A 25,677-nucleotide genomic window follows, 5' to 3' on the forward strand; every position below is an offset into this window, starting at 1 on the left:
CAAAAGCAAACAAAAAAGTGGAAAACAAAATATTTTTTACATATTGCAAGATGATTTTTGACCTAAAAAAAACAAAAAAAATCATTAAAAAATGCAATTATTGATTTAAAATAGTAAAAATCAGGAAATATAATAAACATTTATATCTATCATTTGAATTTGATCCTAAAACAGAAAGTCAACACTCATCATTTACTTTCCCGGGCCGCACAAAATGATACAGTGGTCCAGATTCTGCCCCCGGGCCGCCACTTTGACACCAATGCCTTAAACCCTCTCCCATTGTTAGCAAACATGCTACTTCCTAATTCATATCGCTATCAAGGCTTAGCCAATTTGGTTATAGATCCGAAAGGGTCCAAAAGAGGCTGTTAACATACGTCCAAGAACGCCATAAAAACCCGAATTTTATCAGCGCAATTAGAGCTGCCAATGCTTGTATTCAAGGAAGATAAATGGCGGCTACGTTAGAGTCCGTAGCCTCCCAGAGAATACTAAACGCAAATATTGATCCGACTCTTTCGGGGGCCATCCCGCAAGACAAAGTACATCGGACGCGAGGGTGGTTGCCAGGTTGGGCTGATGGAAGCTTTTTAATAGATGCTGAAAGCTACACACTCCCATACACATGACACACTACACTATCACCATCTTTCCAGACTGTGGAAACAAAGACAAATTGCTATTTTATTAGCCGCAAGCTAACACCTCTGCTTCGAGGCTACGGGTTATTTTCTTGCTACGAACTGTGATGGATTCGCCTCGTAGGGCGACCAATCGTAGACGTGTAAATTAAAGTTAGGGACGTAGAACTGTAGTCTTTGGGAAAAGGATTTGGTGGTAAAAGCTATTTTTTTGCGGATTGTTTTGAATTTTTGACAAATTTCGGGAAGAGAATATTGGGCAAATGGAAGTAGATTCAAATGTTCAGAAAATAATATATTTAACATCCATCTGGGAAAGGGAAGGGGCCGATTTCTGATCATATATGATATTTTTATGAATATTTTTGTGATTTTGTAGCTTCAGCACGGCGTACCAGTGCATTTACTACTCACCCGAGCACACAGCCAGAGCTCAGGAGGTCCTAAGCAGTGTAGGCCACCTCCAGCCACTCATCGCTAACCTCGCCGACCAACTGCTCCACGCCGCGCAGGAGCGTTCCACTCCCGGCCTCAGGGAGGCGCTCAAAAACCTCACAGACAAGGTAAGTGGTGGAAAAAAGTCACTTTTTATACAGTTGTTTTTTTTTATCGGCATAATTAATGAGGGACATCTGCTGCTATAGTAATATTAGATATATAAAGTAAAACTGTATATAAAATGAATTAGTAATACTAATAGTAATATTATATATATGAAGTAAAACTAAAAAAAAATACAATTGTAATACTAATAGTAATATTAGATATAAAGTAAAACTATATAAAATAAAATAGTAATACTAATAGTAATAATAGATATATAAAGTAAAACTGTATAAAATAAATGGGTAATACTAATAGTAATATTATATATACAAAGTAATACTATATAAAATAAAATTGTAATACTAATAATAATATTATGTATAGGAAGTAAAACTATATAAAATAACATGGTAATACTAATAGTACTATTAGATATATAAAGTAAAACTATATAAAATAAATGAGTAATACTAATAGTAATATTATATATACAAAGTAAAGCTATATGAAATAAAAAAGTAATACTAATAGTAATAATAGATATATAATGTTGAACTGTGTATAAAATAAATTAGTAATACTAATAGTAATATTATATATATACAAAGTAAAACTATATAAAATAAAATTGTAATACTAATAGTAATATTAGATATATAAAGTAAAACTGTGTATAAAATAAATTATTAATAATAATAGTAATATTATTATACAAAGTAAAACTACATAAAATAAAATAGTAATACTAATAGTAATATTATATATATGATGTAAAACCATATAAAATACAATAGTAATACTAATAGTAATAATATATATAGGAAGTAAAACTGTATAAAATAACATAGTAATACTAATAGTAATATTAGATATATAAAGTAAAACTACATAAAATAAATTAGTAATATTAATAGTTTTAGGAGATATGGATTACATTACATATATAACATTAAAAAAATAAAACATTTTTGGTTTGTAATATTTTGACTCAAAAACTCACACACAAAAAAATAATAATAACTAAACTGCCCTTCAAAATAAGTTAAAAAAAAAAAAAATATATATATATATATATATATATATTCCTTCCCCCCCAAAAAACATATTTCCACAACCCAATTGTCCCTCCATGACGAAAACAAGTTTTTTATTGAAAGCGCGCTGACCTTGGCGCCCGCTGTTCCCGTCGGATCTCTCCGCCGTAATTGCATCGCGGCCGCCATGAATCGGAGGGGGTGGGGCTTTTATCCCTTCCGCCCCACTGGAAAAGGGGCGGCGGTTTAGGGGGGACGTGTATTATTGTGTTCTTTATGAATTCCGCCATCAAAGCGTGGACGCTCCTCCGAGACGCGTCCCGAACGAGTAATTGACTCGTTTGTTGATGTCTTTAATCACCTTGGCTTCGGCGGGCGTCGCCTGGAAATTCCAGAGATCCCCAAACAACCTGGCAACCACGTTTTCCCTCCCCTTGTGTGTCTCCCAGACAGAGCAATTTGTCCACACTCTCAAGGACGAGTTGGTGAAATGCGCCCTGTTGGCTCTGCACGCCGCCCGGCCCGGTTATGTTTCCGACAACCAGCAGGGCGGCGACCTCGTTTCCGGCAGGACGACGTCGCCGTCACCCTCGCCTGACGATAACGACGACGGGAAACGAGGACGGGGAGACGCCATCCCGCAACACAAAGAGTACGACGAGGAGGAATGGGCAAGTTTTAACAGTAAAATTGGATTTTTTTATGATAGGAATGTTCCACATTTTATTAATGTCATTTTAGACGTAATATTTAGATTTTTTTTTTATAAATGGATTAAAATAACTTTAGTTTTTATAGATCCAAAACAATGTTTATTTTAGCTTTTTTCATATATTTTTATATTTTTAGACCATTATAGACATATTATATAAATATTTACCGTATTTTCACGACTACAAGACGCACTTAAAAGTCTGAAATTTTCTCCAAAATAGACAGTGCGCCTTATAATGCAGTGCGCCTTATATATGGAAAATACAGTAGATTTTTTTTTATAAATGGTTTAAAAGAACTGGATTAAAATCCCTGAAAATTCAGTTTTTTATAGATCTAAAACAATGTTTATTTTAGCTTTTTTTAAATATATTTTTAGATTTTACTCAATGATTTTTGAACTAAAAATCCGAAAAAATGATTAAAAAATGACAATTATTGATTTAAAAGGGGCAAAATCAGGAAATTTAATATACATCTATACTCTTCATATTAATTTGATCTTAAAACAGAAAGTCTGCACTCATCATTTACTTTCCCGGGCCGCAAAAATTGATGCAGCGGGCCAGATTTGGCCCCCGGGCCACCACTTTGACACCTGTTTTAGGGCTATAATATAAGGTTTGTCATTTTAGTTTAATAAAACTAGACTCATGTCATTAGAAAAGTCCATAATGGAAATATTTCTAGTTATGATAACATAGTGGGAAAATTTTGCCATAGTAAAATGGGATATTTACAGCAAAAATATATCGGAATAATACAAAAATTAATGTCAGGATAACAAATTTAGAAAGATTTTTATGGAACAAAAAAAACTGTCAAGTTTCAAACTTGCTGTTTGATTTATTTAGGAGGAAAAATTAATTGTTACTCAAATGAAGTCCCATTTTACAACAAAAACACAAAGTATTATATATTAGTTCCAAAATGTATGTTCGAATGTCTACTTGCTTGGTTTTTGCGTGATTGTTGGCGTGTTTCAGGACAGAATTTGGGCCAGCGTGGCCAAGCGCCTCAACTGCGTGGTGGCCATGGTGGATCAGCTGACCGAGCGGGCCGGAACCGGAAGCGACGACCACAACCAACTGGCCGACGTCATCACCTCGCACAACCCACGTAAGGCAACTAACTAGCATCATAAAAACCCTCTTCTTTACTGTATTATACTTCATATCACTTTTCATTTTATTTTATATATATTACCGTATTTTCACGACTGTAAGGCGCACTTAAAAGTCTTAAATTTTCTCCAAAATAGACAGTGCGCCTTATAATCCAGTGCGCCTTATATATGAAAAATAACTGAAAATCAAAAACGAAAAACCACCACTGTCGGGTATTAAAAAAACACAAACGCCTGAACTGAATACTCAATACTGTTAAATATGCAGACGCCATCTTAGTTTACATAATCTTCCATCGTATAGCTCCTCCCCCAGTGCAAGATTTTATCCAAAAAAAATCCCAAACATCAACAATGGCTGGCTCTAGAGGTGACTGTGTAGTGAATGAGTGCTTCATACCTGGAAGTCAATAGCAATTACCGTATTTTCACCACTATAAGGCGCACTTAAAAGTATTAAATTTTCTCCAAAATAGACACTGCACCTTATAATCCAGTGCGCCTTATATATGGAAAAAATGTCATTTCCTGAGGATGCGCCTTATAATGTGGTGCGCCCTATAGTCCTGAAAATACGGTAGTTTGGTCTTTACACCATTTTTTAAATCAAATTTCCATGTGCTCAAACTCAGCGCAATCATAGCCTCTGTCAATGTTTCGGCGCCCCCTGTCTTTTACTAACAAAAATGTCATTTAAACAGAACTTTCGTGCCCTTTTTGGGTCTCTATGAAGTTTATTGTTAGTTAAAAAAAATGGTAAAAGTTTACCTGAATGGCTAAACTGGGGTACGTGGCTCAATTCCATGGCTGTCATTTGCAACTCATTTCACAAAGTCCTTCTTCCCCAAACGTGGCGTCCTATCCTGGAACGTAATTTCACGATGCGTTTAATGACCTGCCGTTAACCGCCAATCATCCATTATGCACCGCGGCGCCGTATAAACACTCGCCCTTGAGATGTCCGAGCAAAAAGAGGCGCTAAAGAACTGACACTGGTTTTTCTTGGGTGCAGAAAGCGACTGGCGGGAGCAGCTGCGCCCCCTGGTGGCCAGGCTGAAGGAGTGCGTGACTCGGGTGGTGGATAAGGCCAAGAGGGCCGTGACCTTTGTGCTCTTGCAAGAGGCCGCCTGTGGTGTCCCCATGGGGGTCCTCGTCCAGCAGAGAAGAGACGTCGTTTTCAGTCAAGCTGTAAGTCAATACGTTTTTTGGTGGATTTTTTTGTGAAGTATTTTTTTTTTTTTAATTTTTTTGCTAATTCCTACCGTTGTCAACATGTTAGAAAACCTCTAAATTGCTTGTGTGATATGTAAACTTTTAGTTGTGGTCTCTTTTTTTGTTAAAAAAAAAGTTTTTGATGGAAAATGAGAAATATTTTTGAATTGGTTCAAATTTTAATATGTGGTTAGAATGTAACATGTGAATGGTCATGGGATTTTTGCATTTTATTTTTGGGTAAAAATTGGAACTTTTTGGTCCAAAAAAAGTACGTTTAATATTTTATTTTTACAGAAATTCCTCAATTATCACTTATCACGAATTCAGTAGTTTTCTCCACTTAAATTATTATTAACATTACTAGGACACGGTATTTGCATTTTATTTTTAGGTAAAAAATTGAAAATTTTGGTCCAAAAAAGTACATTTAACATTTTATTTTTACAGTAATCCCTCAATTATCACTTATCGCAAATTCACTAGCTTTCTCCACTTAAATTATTATTAATATTACCAGGACATGGGATTTTTCATTTTATTTTTGGGTAAAAAATATAAACTTTTGGTCCAAAAAAGTACATTTAACATTTTATTTTTACAGTAATCCCTCAATTATCACTTATCACAAATTCACTACTTTTTTCCACTGTAGATTATTATTATAATTATTTTTTAAAGTCCATAAAAATATGAAAATCCACGCCAAAACTTGCAAGCATAAGCCCCTCCCCTGACCCTACCTTGCATTTTTTCCCCATTTATCGCGGCCTTGTCTGGTCTACATTAACCGCAATAATCGAGGGATTACTGTATACATAAATACACATTTAAATAGATAAATATTGACAAGAAAATGTTTTTAATTCTTTATTTATGTTTTTATGTGGCGGCACACCAGCTGGCAGTGTTGTCCTGCGGTTTCGTCATGCGTCTCTACGCTGGAATGCAAGACAAAGGTTTCCTGAGACAGCTCCACCTAGTGGGCCTAGTGGCCCAGTTCGAGAGCCTGCTCAGCACCCACAGTGAGTTGCCCAAACACCGACACCCCCGCCGACCATTCCCAAACACGGGCGCAGTACGCTTCAGTCGTTTCTTGTCCTTTTTTTCCAACGCACCGCGGGCGCCGTTCCAAGGCGAGGAGATCGGCATGCTGGAGGACATGGAAGTGGGCGTGGCCGACCTCCGCAGGGTGGTTTTTAAGGTGACCCGCGCCAGGACTGACCACCCCGGTGACCTTCAGCCTGTAGTGCGAGGCAGACGGTAAGATATTTTTTTTTATTGTTTATTTATGACCTATCTTTTTATTTATCTCTATAATGTAATTTGCTGTGTCTGTATTCTCATCCTATTGCTACTGTGACAATGAAATTTATCGGTTATATAATATTATTATTATTTTTTTTTTTTACAAATGGATTAAAAGAACTGGATTAAAAGCCCTGAATATTCCAATTTTTATAGATCTAAAACAATGTTTATTTGAGCTTTTTTTAAATATATTTTTATATTTTACAAAATATTTTTTGAACTAAAAACACAGAAAAAATGATTAAAAAAATACATTTATTGATTTAAAGAACTGGATTAAAAGCCCTGAATATTCAGATTTTTATAAATCTAAAACAATGTTTATTTTACCTTTTTTTTTACATATATTTTAGATTTTACAAAATTATTTTTGAACTAAAAACACCGAAAAAATGATTAAAAAAATGACAATTATTGTATTAAAAGGGAAAAAACTAGGAAATTTAATATACATCTATACTCTTCATTTTTATTTGATCCTAAAACTGAAAGGCGGCACTCATCATTTACTTTCCCGGGCCGCACAAAATGATTTGGTGGGCCAGATTTGGCCCCGGGGCCACCACTTTGACACCTATAGAAAAAAAAGCTATGGACAAAGTTTCCAATAGTGGATATGTAAATGTCAAAACTTGGATTGTCTTCCACAGGGACAACTTCACGGTAGAGGTCCCACTGCCAGGCCCCGCCTTCCAGAACATGCCGGAGGAAATCAAGGAGGGCCGGCCCCTGCGCGTCTGCCCCGTCCTTTTCAACGTCGGCATCAACGAGCAGCAAACCATCGCCGAGAGGTCAGATAAAGGTCAAATGAAAGAAATAATAACCCCAAAGGCTTTTTTTCTTTAAAAATCACATAGTATAGTAAGGCTTTTTTTCTTTAAAAACGACATAGTATAGTAAGGCTATTTTTTCCTAAAAAACGACATAGTATAGTAAGGCTTTTTGTATTTAAAAAACGACATAGTATAGTAAGGCTTTTTTTCTTTAAAAACGACATAGTATAGTAAGGCTTTTTTTCGCAAAAAAACGACATAGTATAGTAAGGCTTTTTTTCGCAAAAAAACAACATAGTATAGTAAGGCTTTTTTTCTTTAAAAAACGACATAGTATAGTAAGGCTTTTTTTCTTTAAAAACAACATAGTATAGTAAGGCTTTTTTTTTGCAAAAAAACAACATAGTATAGTAAGGCTTTTTTTCGCAAAAAAACGACATAGTATAGTAAGGCTTTTTTTTCTTTAAAAACGACATAGTATAGTAAGGCTTTTTTTCTTTAAAAACGACATAGTATAGTAAGGCTTTTTTTTGCAAAAATACGACATAGTATAGTAAGGCTTTTTTTCTTTAAAAATGACATAGTATAGTAAGGCTTTTTTTCTTTAAAAACGACATAGTATAGTAAGGCTTTTTTTTGCAAAAAAACAACATAGTATAGTAAGGCTTTTTTTCTCGCAAAAAACGACATAGTATAGTAAGGCTTTTTTCGCGAAAAAACGACATAGTATAGTAAGGCTTTTTTTTCGCAAAAAACGACATAGTATAGTAAGGCTTTTTTTCTTTAAAAACGACATAGTATAGTAAGGCTTTTTTTCTTTAAAAAACGACATCGTATAGTAAGGCTTTTTTTCTTTAAAAACGACATAGTATATATAGTAAGGCTTTTTTTCGCAAAAAAGCAACATAGTATAGTAAGGCTTTTTTCGCAAAAAAACGACATAGTATAGTTAGGCTTTTTTTCTTTAAAAACGACATAGTATAGTAAGGCTATTTTTTCCTAAAAAACGACATAGTATAGTAAGGCTTTTTTTCGTTAAAAAACGACATAGTATAGTAAGGCTTTTTTTCTTTAAAAACAACATAGTATAGTAGGGCTTTTTTTTCGCAAAAAACGACATAGTATAGTAAGGCTTTTTTTTCGCAAAAAAAACGACATAGTATAGTAAGGCTTTTTTTCGCAAAAAAACGACATAGTATAGTAAGGCTTTTTTTCTTTAAAAAACCACATAGTATAGTAAGGCTTTTTTTCTTAAAAAATAGACATAGTATAGTAAGGCTTTTTTTCGCAAAAAAACGACATAGTATAGTAAGGCTGTTATTTCCTAAAAAAACGACATAGTATAGTAAGGCTTTTTCTTCGTAAAAAAACGACATAGTATAGTAAGGCTTTTTTTTCGCAAAAAACGACATAGTATAGTAAGGCTTTTTTCGCAAAAAAAACGACGTAGTATAGTAAGGCTTTTTTCGCCAAAAAACGACATAGTATAGTAAGGCTTTTTTTCGCAAAAAAACAACATAGTATAGTAAGGCTTTTTTTTTCGCAAAAAACAACATAGTATAGTAAGGCTTTTTTTCGCAAAAAACGACATAGTATAGTAAGGCTTTTTTTCGCAAAAAACGACATAGTATAGTAAGGCTTTTTTTCGCAAAAAAACGACATAGTAAAGTAAGGCTTTTTTTTTCGCAAAAAACGACATAGTATAGTAAGGCTTTTTTTTCTTTAAAAACGACATAGTATAGTAAGGCTTTTTTTTCTTTAAAAACGACATAGTATAGTAAGGCTTTTTTTTCGCAAAAAACGACATAGTATAGTAAGGCTTTTTTTTTGCTAAAAAACGACATAGTATAGTAAGGCTTTTTTCTTTAAAAAACAACATAGTATAGTAAGGCTTTTTTTCTTTAAAAACGACATAGTATAGTAAGGCTTTTTTTCTTTAAAAAACGACATCGTATAGTAAGGCTTTTTTTCTTAAAAACCGACATAGTAAGGCTTTTTTCCCCAGGTTTGGAGACATTTCCCTCCAAGAGAGAATCAACCAGAACAACTTTGCGGCGCTGGAGTGTTACTACCAAACGCTGAGCGAAAAGGTGCCACGCGAATGTAGGTTCGGCTTATCGGCGAGGTGCAGATAGTCTGAATTTGGCTGATTTTTATTTTTATTTTTTGTATCAAAACAGGTCTACCGTGTTTCCAAAGTCAGGGCGATGTCAAGGAACTACTTGAAAGTTTGGGCCAGAATGTAATCGCCAAGAGGAGGAAGAATGTGGAGATTCTTTGGAGCGCGGCGGCGGTAAATATTCCACTTGGATGTCTAAACAAACTCCTCCCAAAAAAATGTCAAATGTTGAAATGTTGTAGTTAAAAAAACTGTAGTGAATTGCATGTATTTCAAATAATACCTCGAGATATGAGCTTAGAGCAGTCCAAGACTGAGCTCTTATGTCGATTTACTCATAACTCAAACCAACTTTTTCTATCAAATTGAACTAAAAACAATTGAATTTGTTCCAAACCTCTGAAAAAACACCCAAAAATAGGATATTGGATTGTAAAACCATTTTTATTTGTTCTAATTGGACATTTATTAACAAAGTAACACATAACTAGTGGTTTAATAGTACAGAAAATGTGTTTAATATCACTAAAATCAGACTTTTTGCATGGCAACGTGCTCGTAACATAACATACATTTTTTTAAATGTACTTGTCTTACACTCTTATGTCCAGATTTGCCGACGCGTAAACGGCATCAGGTTCACCAGCTGCAAAAGTGCCAAAGACCGGACGTCCATGTCCGTCACGTTGGAGCAGTGCGCCCTCCTACGCGACGAGCACCAGCTTAGCAAGGACTTCTTCATCCGTGCGTTGGACTGCATGCGCAGGTGAGCCCTTCCATCTTTCCACTTCACCTGCAATCGCTGTCAATAGTAGCCAAAAATTCAACTCCGTCCACCATCCATCCGTCCCTTCTCATCACACGCCTCCATTGCCAATTACACATGCGCTTTTCCCTCGCTAAAAATCCTGCGCCATCCAAGATGGCCACCATTGTTTTTAAGAAAAAAACCCTTACTATACTATGTCGTTTTTTGCGAAAAAAAAAGCCTTACTATACTATGTCGTTTTTTTGCGAAAAAAAAGCCTTACTATACTATGTCGTTTTTTTGCGAAAAAAAGCCTTACTATACTATGTCGTTTTTTGCGAAAAAAGCCTTACTATACTATGTCGTTTTTTTGCGAAAAAAAGCCTTACTATACTATGTCGTTTTTTTGCGAAAAAAAGCCTTACTATACTATGTCGTTTTTTGCGAAAAAAAGCCTTACTATACTATGTCGTTTTTTTGCGAAAAAAAGCCTTACTATACTATGTCGCTATTTTACTAAAAAAGCCTTACTATACTATGTCGTTTTTTGCGAAAAAAAGCCTTACTATACTATGTCGTTTTTTTGCGAAAAAAAGCCTTACTATACTATGTCGTTTTTTTGCGAAAAAAAGCCTTACTATACTATGTCGTTTTTTTGCGAAAAAAAGCCTTACTATACTATGTCGTTTTTTTCCGAAAAAAAGCCTTACTATACTATGTCGTTTTTTGCGAAAAAAAGCCTTACTATACTATGTTGTTTTTTGCGAAAAAAAGCCTTACTATACTATGTCGTTTGTTGCGAAAAAAAGCCTTACTATACTATGTCGTTTTTTGCGAAAAAAAAGCCTTACTATACTATGTCGTTTTTTTGCGAAAAAAAGCCTTACTATACTATGTCGTTTTTTTGCGAAAAAAAGCCTTACTATACTATGTCGTTTTTTTGCGAAAAAAGCCTTACTATACTATGTCGTTTTTTGCGAAAAAAAAGCCTTACTATACTATGTCATTTTTTTGCGAAAAAAAGCCTTACTATACCATGTCGTTTTTTTGCGAAAAAAAGCCTTACTATACTATGTCGTTTTTTGCGAAAAAAAGCCTTACTATACTATGTTGTTTTTTTGCGAAAAAAAGCCTTACTATACTATGTCGTTTTTTGCGAAAAAAAGCCTTACTATACTATGTCGTTTTTTGCGAAAAAAAGCCTTACTATACTATGTCGCTATTTTACTAAAAAAGCCTTACTATACTATGTCGTTTTTTGCGAAAAAAAGCCTTACTATACTATGTCGCTATTTTACTAAAAAAGCCTTACTATACTATGTCGTTTTTTTGCGAAAAAAAGCCTTACTATACTATGTCGTTTTTTGCGAAAAAAAGCCTTACTATACTATGTCGTTTTTTGCGAAAAAAAGCCTTACTATACTATGTCGCTATTTTACTAAAAAAGCCTTACTATACTATGTCGTTTTTTGCGAAAAAAAGCCTTACTATACTATGTCGCTATTTTACTAAAAAAGCCTTACTATACTATGTCGTTTTTTTTCGAAAAAAAGCCTTACTATACTATGTCGTTTTTTGCGAAAAAAAGCCTTACTATACTATGTCGTTTTTTGCGAAAAAAAGCCTTACTATACTATGTCGCTATTTTACTAAAAAAGCCTTACTATACTATGTCGTTTTTTTGCGAAAAAAAGCCTTACTATACTATGTCGTTTTTTGCGAAAAAAAGCCTTACTATACTATGTCGTTTTTTGCGAAAAAAAAGCCTTACTATACTATGTCGTTTTTTTGCGAAAAAACCCTTACTATACTATGTCGTTTTTTTGCGAAAAAAAAGCCTTACTATACTATGTCGTTTTTTTGCGAAAAAAAGCCTTACTATACTATGTCATTTTTTTGCGAAAAAAAGCCTTACTATACTATGCCGTTTTTTTGCGAAAAAAGCCTTACTATACTATGTCGTTTTTTTGCGAAAAAAAGCCATACTATACTATGTCGTTTATTTGCGAAAAAAAGCCTTACTATACTATGTGTTTTTTTTGCGAAAAAAAAGCCTTACTATACTATGTCGTTTTTTTGCGAAAAAAAGCCTTACTATACTATGTCGTTTTTTTGCGAAAAAAGCCTTACTATACTATGTCGTTTTTTTGCGAAAAAAAGCCATACTATACTATGTCGTTTATTTGCGAAAAAAAGCCTTACTATACTATGTCGTTTTTTTGCGAAAAAAAGCCTTACTATACTATGTCGTTTTTTTGCGAAAAAAAAGCCTTACTATACTATGTCATTTTTTGCGGAAAAAAGCCTTACTATACTATGTCGTTTTTTTGCGAAAAAAGCCTTACTATACTATGTCGTTTTTTTGCGAAAAAAAGCCATACTATACTATGTCGTTTATTTGCGAAAAAAAGCCTTACTATACTATGTCGTTTTTTTGCGAAAAAAAAGCCTTACTATACTATGTCGTTTTTTGCGAAAGAAAGCCTTACTATACTATGTCGTTTTTTGCGAAAAAAAGCCTTACTATACTATGTCGTTTTTTTGCGAAAAAAAGCCTTACTATACTATGTCGTTTTTAAAGAAAAAAAGCCTTACTATACTATGTCGTTTTTTTGCGAAAAAAAGCCTTACTATACTATGTCGTTTTTTTGCGAAAAAAAAGCCTTACTATACTATGTCGTTTTTTTGCGAAAAAAGCCTTACTATACTATGTCGTTTTTTGCGAAAAAAAGCCTTACTATACTATGTCGTTTTTTTGCGAAAAAAAGCCTTACTATACTATGTCGTTTTTAAAGAAAAAAAGCCTTACTATACTATGTCGTTTTTTTGCGAAAAAAAGCCTTACTATACTATGTCGTTTTTTGCGAAAGAAAGCCTTACTATACTATGTCGTTTTTTTGCGAAAAAAAGCCTTACTATACTATGTCGTTTTTAAAGAAAAAAAGCCTTACTATACTATGTCATTTTTTTTGCGAAAAAAAGCCTTACTATACTATGCCGTTTTTTTGCGAAAAAAAGCCTTACTATACTATGTCGTTTTTTTGCGAAAAAAAGCCTTACTATACTATGTCGTTTTTTGCGAAAAAAAGCCTTACTATACTATGTCGTTTTTTTGCGAAAAAAAGCCTTACTATACTATGTCGTTTTTTTGCGAAAAAAAGCCTTACTATACTATGTCATTTTTTTTGCGAAAAAAAGCCTTACTATACTATGTCGTTTTTTTGCGAAAAAAAGCCTTACTATACTATGTCGTTTTTTTGCGAAAAAAAGCCTTACTATACTATGTCGTTTTTTTGCGAAAAAAAAGCCTTACTATACTATGTCATTTTTTGCGAAAAAAGCCTTACTATACTATGTCGTTTTTTTGCGAAAAAAGCCTTACTATACCATGTCGTTTTTTTGAGAAAAAAAGCCATACTATACTATGTCGTTTATTTGCGAAAAAAAGCCTTACTATACTATGTCGTTTTTTTGCGAAAAAAAGCCTTACTATACTATGTCGTTTTTTGCGAAAGAAAGCCTTACTATACTATGTCGTTTTTTGCGAAAAAAAGCCTTACTATACTATGTCGTTTTTTTGCGAAAAAAAGCCTTACTATACTATGTCGTTTTTTTGCGAAAAAAGCCTTACTATACTATGTCATTTTTTTTGCGAAAAAAAGCCTTACTATACTATGTCGTTTTTAAAGAAAAAAAGCCTTACTATACTATGTCGTTTTTTTGCGAAAAAAAGCCTTACTATACTATGTCGTTTTTTGCGAAAGAAAGCCTTACTATACTATGTCGTTTTTTTGCGAAAAAAAGCCTTACTATACTATGTCGTTTTTTTGCGAAAAAAAGCCTTACTATACTATGTCATTTTTTTTGCGAAAAAAAGCCTTACTATACTATGCCGTTTTTTTGCGAAAAAAGCCTTACTATACTATGTCGTTTTTTTGCGAAAAAAAAGCCATACTATACTATGTCGTTTATTTGCGAAAAAAAGCCTTACTATACTATGTCGTTTTTTTGCGAAAAAAAGCCTTACTATACTATGTCGTTTTTTGCGAAAAAAAGCCTTACTATACTATGTCGTTTTTTTGCGAAAAAAAGCCTTACTATACTATGTCGTTTTTTTGCGAAAAAAAGCCTTACTATACTATGTCATTTTTTTTGCGAAAAAAAGCCTTACTATACTATGTCGTTTTTTGCGAAAAAAAGCCTTACTATACTATGTCGTTTTTTTGCGAAAAAAAGCCTTACTATACTATGTCGTTTTTTTGCGAAAAAAAAGCCTTACTATACTATGTCATTTTTTGCGAAAAAAGCCTTACTATACTATGTCGTTTTTTTGCGAAAAAAGCCTTACTATACTATGTCGTTTTTTTGAGAAAAAAAGCCATACTATACTATGTCGTTTATTTGCGAAAAAAAGCCTTACTATACTATGTCGTTTTTTTGCGAAAAAAAGCCTTACTATACTATGTCGTTTTTTGCGAAAGAAAGCCTTACTATACTATGTCGTTTTTTGCGAAAAAAAGCCTTACTATACTATGTCGTTTTTTTGCGAAAAAAAGCCTTACTATACTATGTCGTTTTTTGCGAAAAAAAGCCTTACTATACTATGTCATTTTTTTGCGAAAAAAAGCCTTACTATACTATGCCGTTTTTTTGCGAAAAAAGCCTTACTATACTATGTCGTTTTTTTGCGAAAAAAAGCCATACTATACTATGTCGTTTATTTGCGAAAAAAAGCCTTACTATACTGTGTTTTTTTTGCGAAAAAAAGCCTTACTATACTATGTCGTTTTTTTGCGAAAAAAAAAGCCTTACTATACTATGTCATTTTTTGCGAAAAAAGCCTTACTATACTATGTCGTTTTTTTTTTTCGAAAAAAGCCTTACTATACTATGTCGTTTTTTTGAGAAAAAAAGCCATACTATACTATGTCGTTTATTTGCGAAAAAAAGCCTTACTATTCTATGTCGTTTTTTTGCGAAAAAAAGCCTTACTATACTATGTGTTTTTTTTGCGAAAAAAAGCCTTACTATACTATGTCGTTTTTTTGCGAAAAAAAAGCCTTACTATACTATGTCATTTTTTGCGAAAAAAAGCCTTACTATACTATGTCGTTTTTTTGCGAAAAAAGCCTTACTATACTATGTCGTTTTTTTGCGAAAAAAAGCCATACTATACTATGTCGTTTATTTGCGAAAAAAAGCCTTACTATACTATGTCGTTTTTTTGCGAAAAAAAGCCTTACTATACTATGTGTTTTTTTTTGCGAAAAAAAGCCTTACTATACTATGTCGTTTTTAAAGAAATAAAGCCTTACTATACTATATATATTTTTGTTTAAAAAATGAGACCATGTACAGTAAAGATTTTTTATTAAACAATGACATATAGTAAGACTTAAAAAAAATACCACGCTTGGTAGGCGGATTGGACACAATAAATTGCCCCTAGGCATGATTGTCCGTTGTTGATAGGCTGGCCAGGGATACAGGATGTGCTCCACCTCTGGCGTGGAATCAGCTGGGATAGGTTCCAATACCTTTCACAACCCTAATGAGGATAAAGCGGTTAAGAAAATGAGGCACGTATGTATGTATGTATGTATGTATGTATGTATGTATGTATGCATGCATGTATGTATGTATGTATACACACATACATACACACATACATACATGTGTATATATGTATACATACATGTGTATGTATGTATACATACACACATACATACACACATACATACATGTGTATGTATGTATACATACATGTATGTATGTATACATACATACATGTATGTATACATACATGGATGTGTGTATGTATACATACATGTATGTATGCATACATGTATGTATACATACATACCTGTATGTATACATACATACCTGTATGTATACATACATACATGTATGTATACATACATACATGTATGTATACATACATACATGTATGTATGTATACATACATGTATGTATGTATACATACATGTATGTATACATACATGTATGTATGTATACATACATGTATGCATACATACATGTATGTATACATACACACATCCATGTATGTATACATACATGTATGTATGTATACATACATACATGTATGTATGTATACATACATGTATGTATGTATACATACATGTATGTATGTATACATACATACATACATGTATGTATACATACATGTATGTATGTATACATACATGTATGTATGTATACATACATACATACATGTATGTATGTATACATACATACATGTATGTATACATACATACATGTATGTATACATACATACATGTATGGATGTATACATACATGTATGTATGTATACATACATACATGCATGTATACATACATACATACATGTATGTATGTATGTATACATACATACATGTATGTATGTATGTATGTATACATACATGTATGTATGTATACATACATACATGTATGTATACATCCATACATGTATGTATGTATACATACATGTATGTATGTATACATACATGTATGTATGTATACATACACACATCCATGTATGTATACATACATACATACATACATGTATGTATGTATACATACATACATGTATGTATACATACATACATGTATGTATGTATGTATACATACATACATACATGTATGTATACATACATACATGTATGTATGTATACATACATGTATGTATACATACATGTATGTATGTATACATACATGTATGTATACATACATGTATGTATGTATACATACATGTATGTTTGTATACATACATACATGTATGTATACATACATACATGTATGTATACATACATGTATGTATGTATACATACATACATGTATGTATACATACATACATGTATGTATACATACATGTATGTATACATACATGTATGTATGTATACATACATGTATGTATGTATACATACATGTATGTATACATACATGTATGTATGTATACATACATACATGTATGTATGTATATATACATACACACATGTAAGTATACATGCATGCATATATACTTACCAGCATCAAGCAATACGACACAGCCAGAGGTCAGAATGGAGTCCAAAAAATGGTAGTGCACTAGATAGATATCAGAATTGAAAATAGTTGAAATATGCATAGCTTGCCGGAATGTCTCTGCGTGGCGTTGCTATAAACAAAATAAGACTAAGACCTGCCTAACTAGTTTGCACGTAGTCGTGTTTAGGATACTTATCAGTTTAGTAGGATTTTTAGGCTTCGGATTGAAGTAATTGGTAGGTAGGCAGCTGTGTTGTGAGCGGGCTGCCAATATCCCACCTGTAAAAGAATTGCACCAAAATTAGAAAGGACATGATAAAGGACTTACTTTATTGCAAAAAGTTGAGTATGTTTACATACCTGAGTGCAAAATAAGCATACATTTGGAGCTTCTTGCATGCCATTTCCTTTTCTGTACTTCAACGCCATGCATCCATGTCCTCCTCAGCTTGGACACTTCACTTACCCATCACCATCGTCTTTAACGGGCTGAAAAGTCTTTCACTAATTAACCTGCTTTGGCTTTTTCCTCTCTGCCCGCGATCGGGGGTTGTTGGTTCGTCGCTCAGTCGGCTGTCCCACGGAACGCCGGGGCACGGCGAGGACCCCGAAGCGGGTGTAGCGATGGCGGCGGCGGCGACGTCGTCCGAGAGCAAACCGACGTCGCGGCACTTTTACCCCATCGCTCTGCTCCTCGTCAGTTCCCACCTGCTGGTCGTCTGGCTCATTTTAAGTCTTGTTTTTCTGTTGGCAAAGTATCAATAAAGTTGTTGACAATTAATTAACTGGGTTTTTCGTGCCGTCTTCTCGCCAGGATCTGAAAACAAAGTTGTTGTTTGGGTGATGTGAATGAGAGTGTTTCACTAAGTGTGTATTACAAGTGATTATGAGGGTGTGAGAAGTGTGAAAAAAAATAACATTTGTACTAATGTGGGGGAGATTAGTACGTATGAGATCATTTTAGCTTAAAAAGTTCAAGTAGTGAGGCTGTGTTAACTAACAACATAGTATAGTAAGGCTTTCTTAAAAGATGACATAGTATAGTAAGGCTTTTGTCGCAAAAAATAACATAGTATAGTTAGGTTATTTTAGTAAAACATGACATAGTATAAGGCTTTTTAGGTAAAAACGACATAGTATAGTAAGGCTTTTTAGGTAAAAAATGACATAGTATAAAAAGGCTATTATAGTAAAAAATGACATAGTATAGTAAGGCTTCTTCTCTTCAAAAACGACATAGTATAGTAAGGCTTTTTAAGTAAAAAACGACATAGTATAATAAGGCTTTTTAGGTAAAAACAACATACTATAATAAGGCTATTTTAGTAAAAAACGACATAGTATAGTAAGGCTTTTTAGGTAAAAATTACATAGTATAATAAGGCTATTTTAGTAAAAAACGACAGTATAGTAAGGCTATTTTAGTAAAAAACGACATAGTATAGTAAGGCTTTTAAGGTAAAAAACGACATAGTATAATAAGGCTTTTTAGGTAAAAACAACATACTATAATAAGGCTATTTTAGTAAAAAACGACATAGTATAGTAAGGCTTTTTAGGTAAAAATTACATAGTATAATAAGGCTATTTTAGTAAAAAACGACAGTATAGTAAGGCTATTTTAGTAAAAAACGACATAGTATAGTAAGGCTTTTAAGGTAAAAAACGACATAGTATAGTAAGGCTTTTAAGGTAAAAAAACAACATAGTATAGTAAGGCTTTTAAGGTAAAAAACGACATAGTATGATAAGGCTATTTTAGTAAAAAACGACATAGTATAGTATGGTTTTTTAAGTGAAAAACGACAGTATATTAAGGCTTTTTAGGTAAAAAAAAACGACATAGTATAGTAAGGCTTTTTAGGTAAAAACGACATAGTATAGTAAGGCTTTTTAAGTAAAAAAACGACATAGTATATATAGTAAGGCTTTTTAGGTAAAAAACGACAGTATAATAAGGCTATTTTAGTAAAAAACAACATAGTATAGTAAGGCTTTTAAGGTAAAAAACGACATAGTATAATAAGGCTATTTTAGTAAAAAACGACATAGTATAGTAAGGTTATTTCAGTAATAAACGACATAGTATAGTAAGGCTATTTTAGTATAAAACGACAGTATATAATGAGGCTTTTTAGGTAAAAAACGACATAGTATAGTAAGGCTTTTTTCTTAAAAATCGACATAGTATAGTTGTAAAATACACGACGTGAGAGGTTTCTATCATTACACCATTCAACTTAACAACTGTTGAAGAAGACCTTTATCTTCCGAGAATGCAAAACAGCTAAAACACGCAAAACGGACTTTGTAGTTGCGTCTTGTTACATAACGAGCGCACGTCACCCTATCACACCCTTAACAAAAAAAACAACTCACCCACTCCACTCACCTTATTCCTCTCTTCAGATCCATTTGGCACTTTATATAAAACATCTATAAAAAATGGGAGTGGAATTAGATGCTTATATTTAAAAAGAAACACAAAAAATAAGGTTTACCTTGTTTTAGATGATGTTTTGATGCTTTTTTGTTGTTGCATTTGGCCGCCAGAGACGGCTGCCGCATGGCCAACGTGGAGAAGAACATGGGCTGCAGGAAGTACGCCTTCAATGTGTTGCAACTGATGGCCTTCCCAAAGTGCTACAGGCCCCCCGAGGGCTCGTATGGAAAAGTGGACAATTGAAGGCCTGATTTCCTGCCTTTGTTGACCTTTCGGAATCATCCAAAAAACGTACGCAACTCCCTTTGGAACGGTTCCAATTTTTGGAGGAAAACCTACAGTTATTTATTTTTTTCTACAGTGTTAACATCCTGCTTTTTTTTAATGAATAAACCTGTTTTTGTTGTTGTTTTTTTTAAATTTCCTGTTTTGATAACGTTACATACCAAAAATTGAAGCGTGTTAGTAAAAGATGTTTTTTGTGTGAAATGAATGGCACTTGTTTTTAGTTTGGCTGCTTTATTAATAAGAGAATTTTTTTTTAAACAAACAATGAGGATTTTTAAGAGAATGTCAAAAAAATCTTGGATATATTGCACATTATGTCAATTGGATTCATAAATTTCAGGCTATATACTATTGTACAGTATACATATATGTATTATATATATATTTTAACATAAAATAACAAAATCTCCACTTTTCTCACAAAAAAATTATTATAAAAGTTTCCCGTTTTGCTACATCTTAGTTTTTGTTTAAAGTATAAAATACAGGAAACTCTTCAAATAAACTTTGTTTAGATTTTTGCTAACCATGGCTGACATTTTGGAATTTAGCTACAAAAACACAAACTATTTTTGAAAGAAATATTTTTCTGCCGTTGTTTTGAGAGCCCTAAAATGAAAAGTTATGAAAATGAGTCATCTAAACGACAGCTACTTAATAGGAAAATGATTATTTTTCAATTATGAGATTTTTTTTTTTTTTTAGCTAAAAGTCGAAATTTATTTGGGTTTTTTGTTAGTTTTTGGTGATTTGAAAGCTTAAAATGTTATTATACTTTTATAATGACAATAAAGGCATTCAATTCAATTTGTTTAAAAAACTTTAATAATTTACAAACTATTCTTTTTTAAATTATTTTTTTGTGGATTTTAACACTAATAAACTCTTAGCGGCTTACATATGAACAAATATGATTTACATTTAAAATAATTTGGTCGGTAGAGCTCAATCAATTTATTGATTACACTTAAAAATCTCTAAAAAAGTAAATGTATAATAAATCTTTCTATTTATTTCTGAATTATTTTACTTCCTATTAATATTTTATAGGCTAAATACTTTATTTTTTTATTTTGATTAATATTTTAAATGCTAAATATTGTATTTTATAATTTTAATAAATATTTTAAAAAGCTAAATATAGTATTTTATAATTTTAATAAATATTTTAAACAATAAAACACTGATTAAAACGACCCGAAAAATATATTCCTTTTAGTATATTCATTGATATCAGAATATCTACAAAAAAATGCGCATTTTTGTAATGATTAAAAAAAAATCTTACCTTAACATAGCGACATCATATTTAATTTCCAAGCATATTATTTATGAATTAGCTTAGCATTAGCTTCACACGCTGTCTAAGCATTGGCTGCTACATTTTGGTTATTTAAAGTCACAAAAGAACAAAAAATCATAATCCATTATACAATATAATAATATTTTGTACATACGTGTTGTGTATTCCCCTCACGAAATTTGCTTTAATTGCGGTATGGCTTGCAGAAGTTTGTTCAATCTGTCCAAAAAAGTGGTGATATTTCCAAGGGAGTGCGCCTCACATGGTGGACAATTGGCCTGCGAAAAATAAAATACAAAATACATATTTTCAATAGTGTAAGATGAGCGTGGAACGTTTGGGACTCACAACGTGGCTTTGGTGCTCTTGCAAACTTTCGTCGAAATTGTGGATGCAGTCGGAAACCTGGTCGTCCACTTCCTCTTCTTCGATGACCATCACTAGCTCCAAAATGAAACATTTTAGGGAAAGGAGGTGGCACTTGCTCTGAGGGAGGAATAGTAGAGAAAGGCATTATGGGAAAAGGATTTTTTTTCCTGTAAAAAATGACATAGTATAGTAAGGCTTTTCTCGTAAAATAACGACATAGTATAGTAAGGCTTTTTAAGGAAAAAAACGATATAGAGGTAAGGCTTTTTGCTTTAAAAAACGACTTAGTATAGTAAGGCTTTTTTTCTTTAAAAACGACAGATTAGAAAGGCCTTTTTTCTTTAAAAAACGACATAGTATAGTAAGGCTTTTTTTCTCTTTAAAAACGACATAGTATAGTAAGGCTATTTTTCTTTAAAAAAACGACAGCATAGTAAGGCTAGTTTTCTTTAAAAAACAACATAGTAAAGTAAGGCTATTTTTCTTTAAAAAAACGACAGTATAGTAAGGCTAGTTTTCTTTAAAAAACGACATAGTATAGTAAGGCTATTTTTCTTTAAAAAACAACATAGTATTGTAAGGCTTTACTTCCTAAGAAACGACATAGAATAGTAAGGCTAATTTTCTTTAAAAAAACGACATAGTATAGTAAGGCGTCTTAAATTTCCCTTAAGTATGATTGGTTGTCCTATTTTCTTGTGCCCTTTGATTGGCTAGCCACCGATTCAGTGAGCTGGGATCGACTACAGCATCCCCTGCCACCCTTGTGAGGATAAGCGGTTCGAAAAAAAAATTGGACGATGAATGATGGACTTTGTTACTTTGGGTTCTGCAAAGAAAAATGGAATTTGCGACTTACTTGAATGTCATCCATGGTGGGCGCATACAACATGGCGCCGGACGCCTAATAGGGGGCAAAAAAAAGTGGCTCATCGGCTTGTATGGAACGGGAGACGACGAGAGACAGGATTGGAATACCTTTGGCTCACCTTAATGGCAGGCGTCAACATGCGGAGGCAAAGCTGAGCGTCTTTGGATTGGTGCAAGGACAGCGTGCAGGAAGCTGAATTCAGCAAGCTGAGGGAAGGAAACACCATTAAGACGCTATACCAGGCAGGGGTGAGCACATTGACTTTAAAAATGTGACAGATGGACGGGATCAGCACAAGATAGGCTACATATAAAAAAGTGCATCCGTTAACAGTACATATTAAAACATGAAGAGAAAATAAAGGACTAAAGTATAGACATACTTAGCACTCATCATTAAAAGTAAAAAGTATAAAGTACTACAAAGTCAAGTCAAAAGGAAATGTTTTAAGAAATATTAAAATTTAAAAAAAAGATAGAAGGGCTGTAAAACACCAAAAAACAAATAAGAGTGGACACAGCTACCCTAATTTTTGTTTAAAATTAAAATTCATAAATAAATAAAAAATATATAATTATTTAAAAAATATATATAATTATTTAAAAATATATATAATTATTTTAAAAAATATATATGTTGAATTTAACAAAAATACAAATTAAAAAATATATACAAAAATAGAATTCTTTGGACTAAGTCGGCGGGCCAGATTAAAAAGCCTAGCAGGCCCGGATGTGGCCCGCGAACCATAGTTTGCCCATCCCTGCTCTAAAAAGTAGACTTCAAAATAAAACAGAACCCCATAAGTTAAAAAAAAAAAAGTGCTCTACATTTTTCCATGTTAAAATCAGCCTGGCAATTTGACCTGTTTACAAATCTAACATTGTAACTACCATAATGGCTTTCTAAAGAAAACATTTCCCATTTGGAATAACACGTTTGCCCTGTAGTTTAATTTACCATCACTATCATACTATGATTATACTTGAAAGCATGCAAGTACTGGATCATGAAAACCCAAATTATCCTTGTTTTTGGTGCAAATTTGACAAAAAATCCCAAAAATCAAAATAAGAGAAAGTGGGATGGCGATGGATCCTACCCTAGCGTGATCATACCTTAGCATAAAGACGCTGGTCCAAACGTGGGTGACACGCCCGTCCCCGCGTCGTCTTGAACGGAGTCGCAGCCACGTGCCGATCTGGAAACAAAGACCAGTTAGTTCACGTATTTGCGTCATTTTGTGCGGGTGAACACGTTTGTGTGGTTTCCCCACACGCTTTAAAGAACTAAAAAATGGATTTGTATTTATCTTTTGACAACTAATTGAAGGTTATTTGATACATAGATACATATATCTATGATCTATGATATTTCCTCAGAGGTTTGTGTGCAACAACATTCCAGAAGGACAATTTTCAAAATAAAGTTTTATGAAAATAAGTCTTGATTTTATTTTGTTATTTAATTTAGAATGCTTTCATATTTTTGTTTATTTTAATTTTTAAGTGTATATTAATCATCAAATATATTCTTTCATCAAAAAAATGGTATTTATTATCTAATATCTTCTCTTATTTTTAGCAATTTCGTTATATGCAGCTGCAAAAAAAGGTTTTCCATTAAAAATGGTAAAAAATATTCAGAAATATTCATGTTTTTTGTATTTAAAATGTTTTTAAAGACAATAAAATTCACAAAATAAAACAGAATATTGAATAATAAGACCATAATAAGCTGAGCTCGATAATTTTTTTTAGGTTAGTAGTGTCTAAACGTCAGAATTGGCTGTTGATTAAATTTGACAATTACAAATTAATTGTCTATTAATTATTACCTTGGCAGCTCAACAAAAGGCTAAAAAAATTACACAACAATGTTTATCAAGTCAAATATCATTCACACTGTTGAGAATTTATGAATATTCAGGGATGTTAATACATTTATTTTAAAAATATATAGTATCGATGTATATTAAATTTCCTGATTTTCCCCCTTTTAAATCAATAATTCAAATTTTTTAATCCATTTTTTCTGTGTTTTTAGTTCAAAAATAATTTTGTAAAATCTAAAAAAAATATTCAAAAAAAGCTCAAATAAACATTGTTTTAGATCCATAAAAACTGAATATTCAGGACTTTTAATCCATTAATAATTTTAAAAAATCTAAATATTATATCTAAAATGGTCCGGCCCACATGAAACCCTTGCTCTAAACTCAACAAATTAATTCCCAAACTCAGAAAAAAAATCCCAAAAAGTGACAACCTAATAAGAAAAATCGCAAAAATAATCGCCCGCCCACACAAAATCCCACCACGGCCCAAACACAGCCCGCAAACCCCGCATTGAACACCCTTGATTAAACCAGTCAGCATGGTAAACTCCAACATAAAACATCCTTCACCATGTGACCACTTTTTTGTCATTACTTTTTGTCCGATTGCGAGCCACTGCACTCACGCAACCCTTTCTGAGTCATAAAAATCCATTTTTTTATGACCACATAACTTAAGCGTCAGTTCTCTGACGTCCAACGAGCAAATCTCTAAAGTCAAGCTTCCAACACATATTTACTTGTCCCCTCCCACGCAAAAATTTAGATGAGTAAAAAAAAAAAAAAAACATTAAAAAACATTAAAAAACTTACCGCCTTGCACTTGAGCAGCTGGATATGGACGAGCATGAAGCCACCGTCCAAGCCGCGGAGCTCCGGCGCCCCTCAGTGCGGCATGTCGCGCCTTGGGTTGGTGTGGGGTGGGACGCCGGTCTCACGAGGAGGGGTGCGCGTACTTCTCCCTCGTCCGGGCGGGAAGTCTCGCTTTGGGAAAGAAGTCATTGACACACACACGCCTAGTGTGGAGGGAACGCCTTGAGTACTCGGGAGGGGGCGGAGCCAAAGAGAGAGAAAGAGAGAGTAAACATGTCAGACAATTGCAAGTATGTTACCGTATTTTCACGACTATAAGGCGCACTTAAAAGTCTTCAATTTTCTCCAAAATAGACAGTGCGCCTTATAATCCAGTGCGCCTTATATATGGAAAAAACTGAAAACCAAAAACGAAAAACCACCACTGTCGGATATTAAAAAAACACAAACGCCTGAACTGGAACAATACTGTTAAATATGCAGATGCCATCTTAGTTTACAAA

At 33.1% G+C, this 25,677-nt stretch overlaps 2 protein-coding genes across 12 annotated transcripts in view; one reads left to right on the forward strand and one right to left on the reverse strand.

The window, feature by feature from the left end:
• Positions 1-20,234, forward strand: part of inpp4b (inositol polyphosphate-4-phosphatase type II B) — a 97,195-nt gene extending 76,961 nt beyond the window's left edge. For 7 of the 11 annotated variants that reach the window (XM_077718462.1, XM_077718464.1, XM_077718467.1 and 4 more), the window contains 11 exons: positions 1,024-1,207; positions 2,674-2,895; positions 3,925-4,057; positions 5,077-5,252; positions 6,178-6,301; positions 6,413-6,539; positions 7,238-7,378; positions 9,366-9,463; positions 9,541-9,653; positions 10,091-10,245; positions 17,820-18,031. In XM_077718462.1, the coding sequence (XP_077574588.1) occupies positions 1,024-1,207; positions 2,674-2,895; positions 3,925-4,057; positions 5,077-5,252; positions 6,178-6,301; positions 6,413-6,539; positions 7,238-7,378; positions 9,366-9,463; positions 9,541-9,653; positions 10,091-10,245; positions 17,820-18,015 (1,669 nt within the window). In that variant the 3' untranslated portion in view covers positions 18,016-18,031. Of the gene's footprint in view, positions 1-1,023; positions 1,208-2,673; positions 2,896-3,924; positions 4,058-5,076; positions 5,253-6,177; positions 6,302-6,412; positions 6,540-7,237; positions 7,390-9,365; positions 9,464-9,540; positions 9,654-10,090; positions 10,246-17,819; positions 18,032-19,803 lie in introns of those variants that run through there. The other 4 variants (XM_077718463.1, XR_013326603.1, XM_077718468.1 and 1 more) reach the window with 4 other exon arrangements.
• On the reverse strand, positions 19,643-25,591 carry LOC144197817 (uncharacterized). Its single transcript, XM_077718476.1, has 7 exons — positions 25,175-25,591; positions 23,643-23,725; positions 22,643-22,730; positions 22,513-22,557; positions 21,633-21,770; positions 19,752-21,562; positions 19,643-19,686 (listed from the first exon to the last, which is right to left on the reverse strand). Exons 1-6 carry the CDS (start codon positions 25,208-25,210, stop codon positions 21,455-21,457), a joined length of 498 nt encoding a protein of 165 aa, XP_077574602.1. The 5' UTR covers positions 25,211-25,591; the 3' UTR covers positions 19,643-19,686; positions 19,752-21,454.
• Between the last annotated feature and the right edge of the window lie 86 nt (positions 25,592-25,677).

Source organism: Stigmatopora nigra, chromosome 6 (genome assembly GCF_051989575.1).
Source record: "Stigmatopora nigra isolate UIUO_SnigA chromosome 6, RoL_Snig_1.1, whole genome shotgun sequence".
NCBI lineage: Eukaryota > Metazoa > Chordata > Actinopteri > Syngnathiformes > Syngnathidae > Stigmatopora > Stigmatopora nigra.

Excerpts from the sequence above, each read along its gene's own strand:
- LOC144197817 (XM_077718476.1), bottom strand. The coding sequence starts at position 25,210 with ATGCTCGTCCATATCCAGCTGCTCAAGTGCAAGGCG. Across the intron at positions 21,771-22,512 it reads CCACCATGGATGACATTCAA|AGCAAGTGCCACCTCCTTTC; the intron begins GTAAGTCGCAAA and ends TTCCTCCCTCAG. Across the intron at positions 21,563-21,632 it reads AAGAGCACCAAAGCCACGTT|GCCAATTGTCCACCATGTGA; the intron begins GTGAGTCCCAAA and ends TATTTTTCGCAG.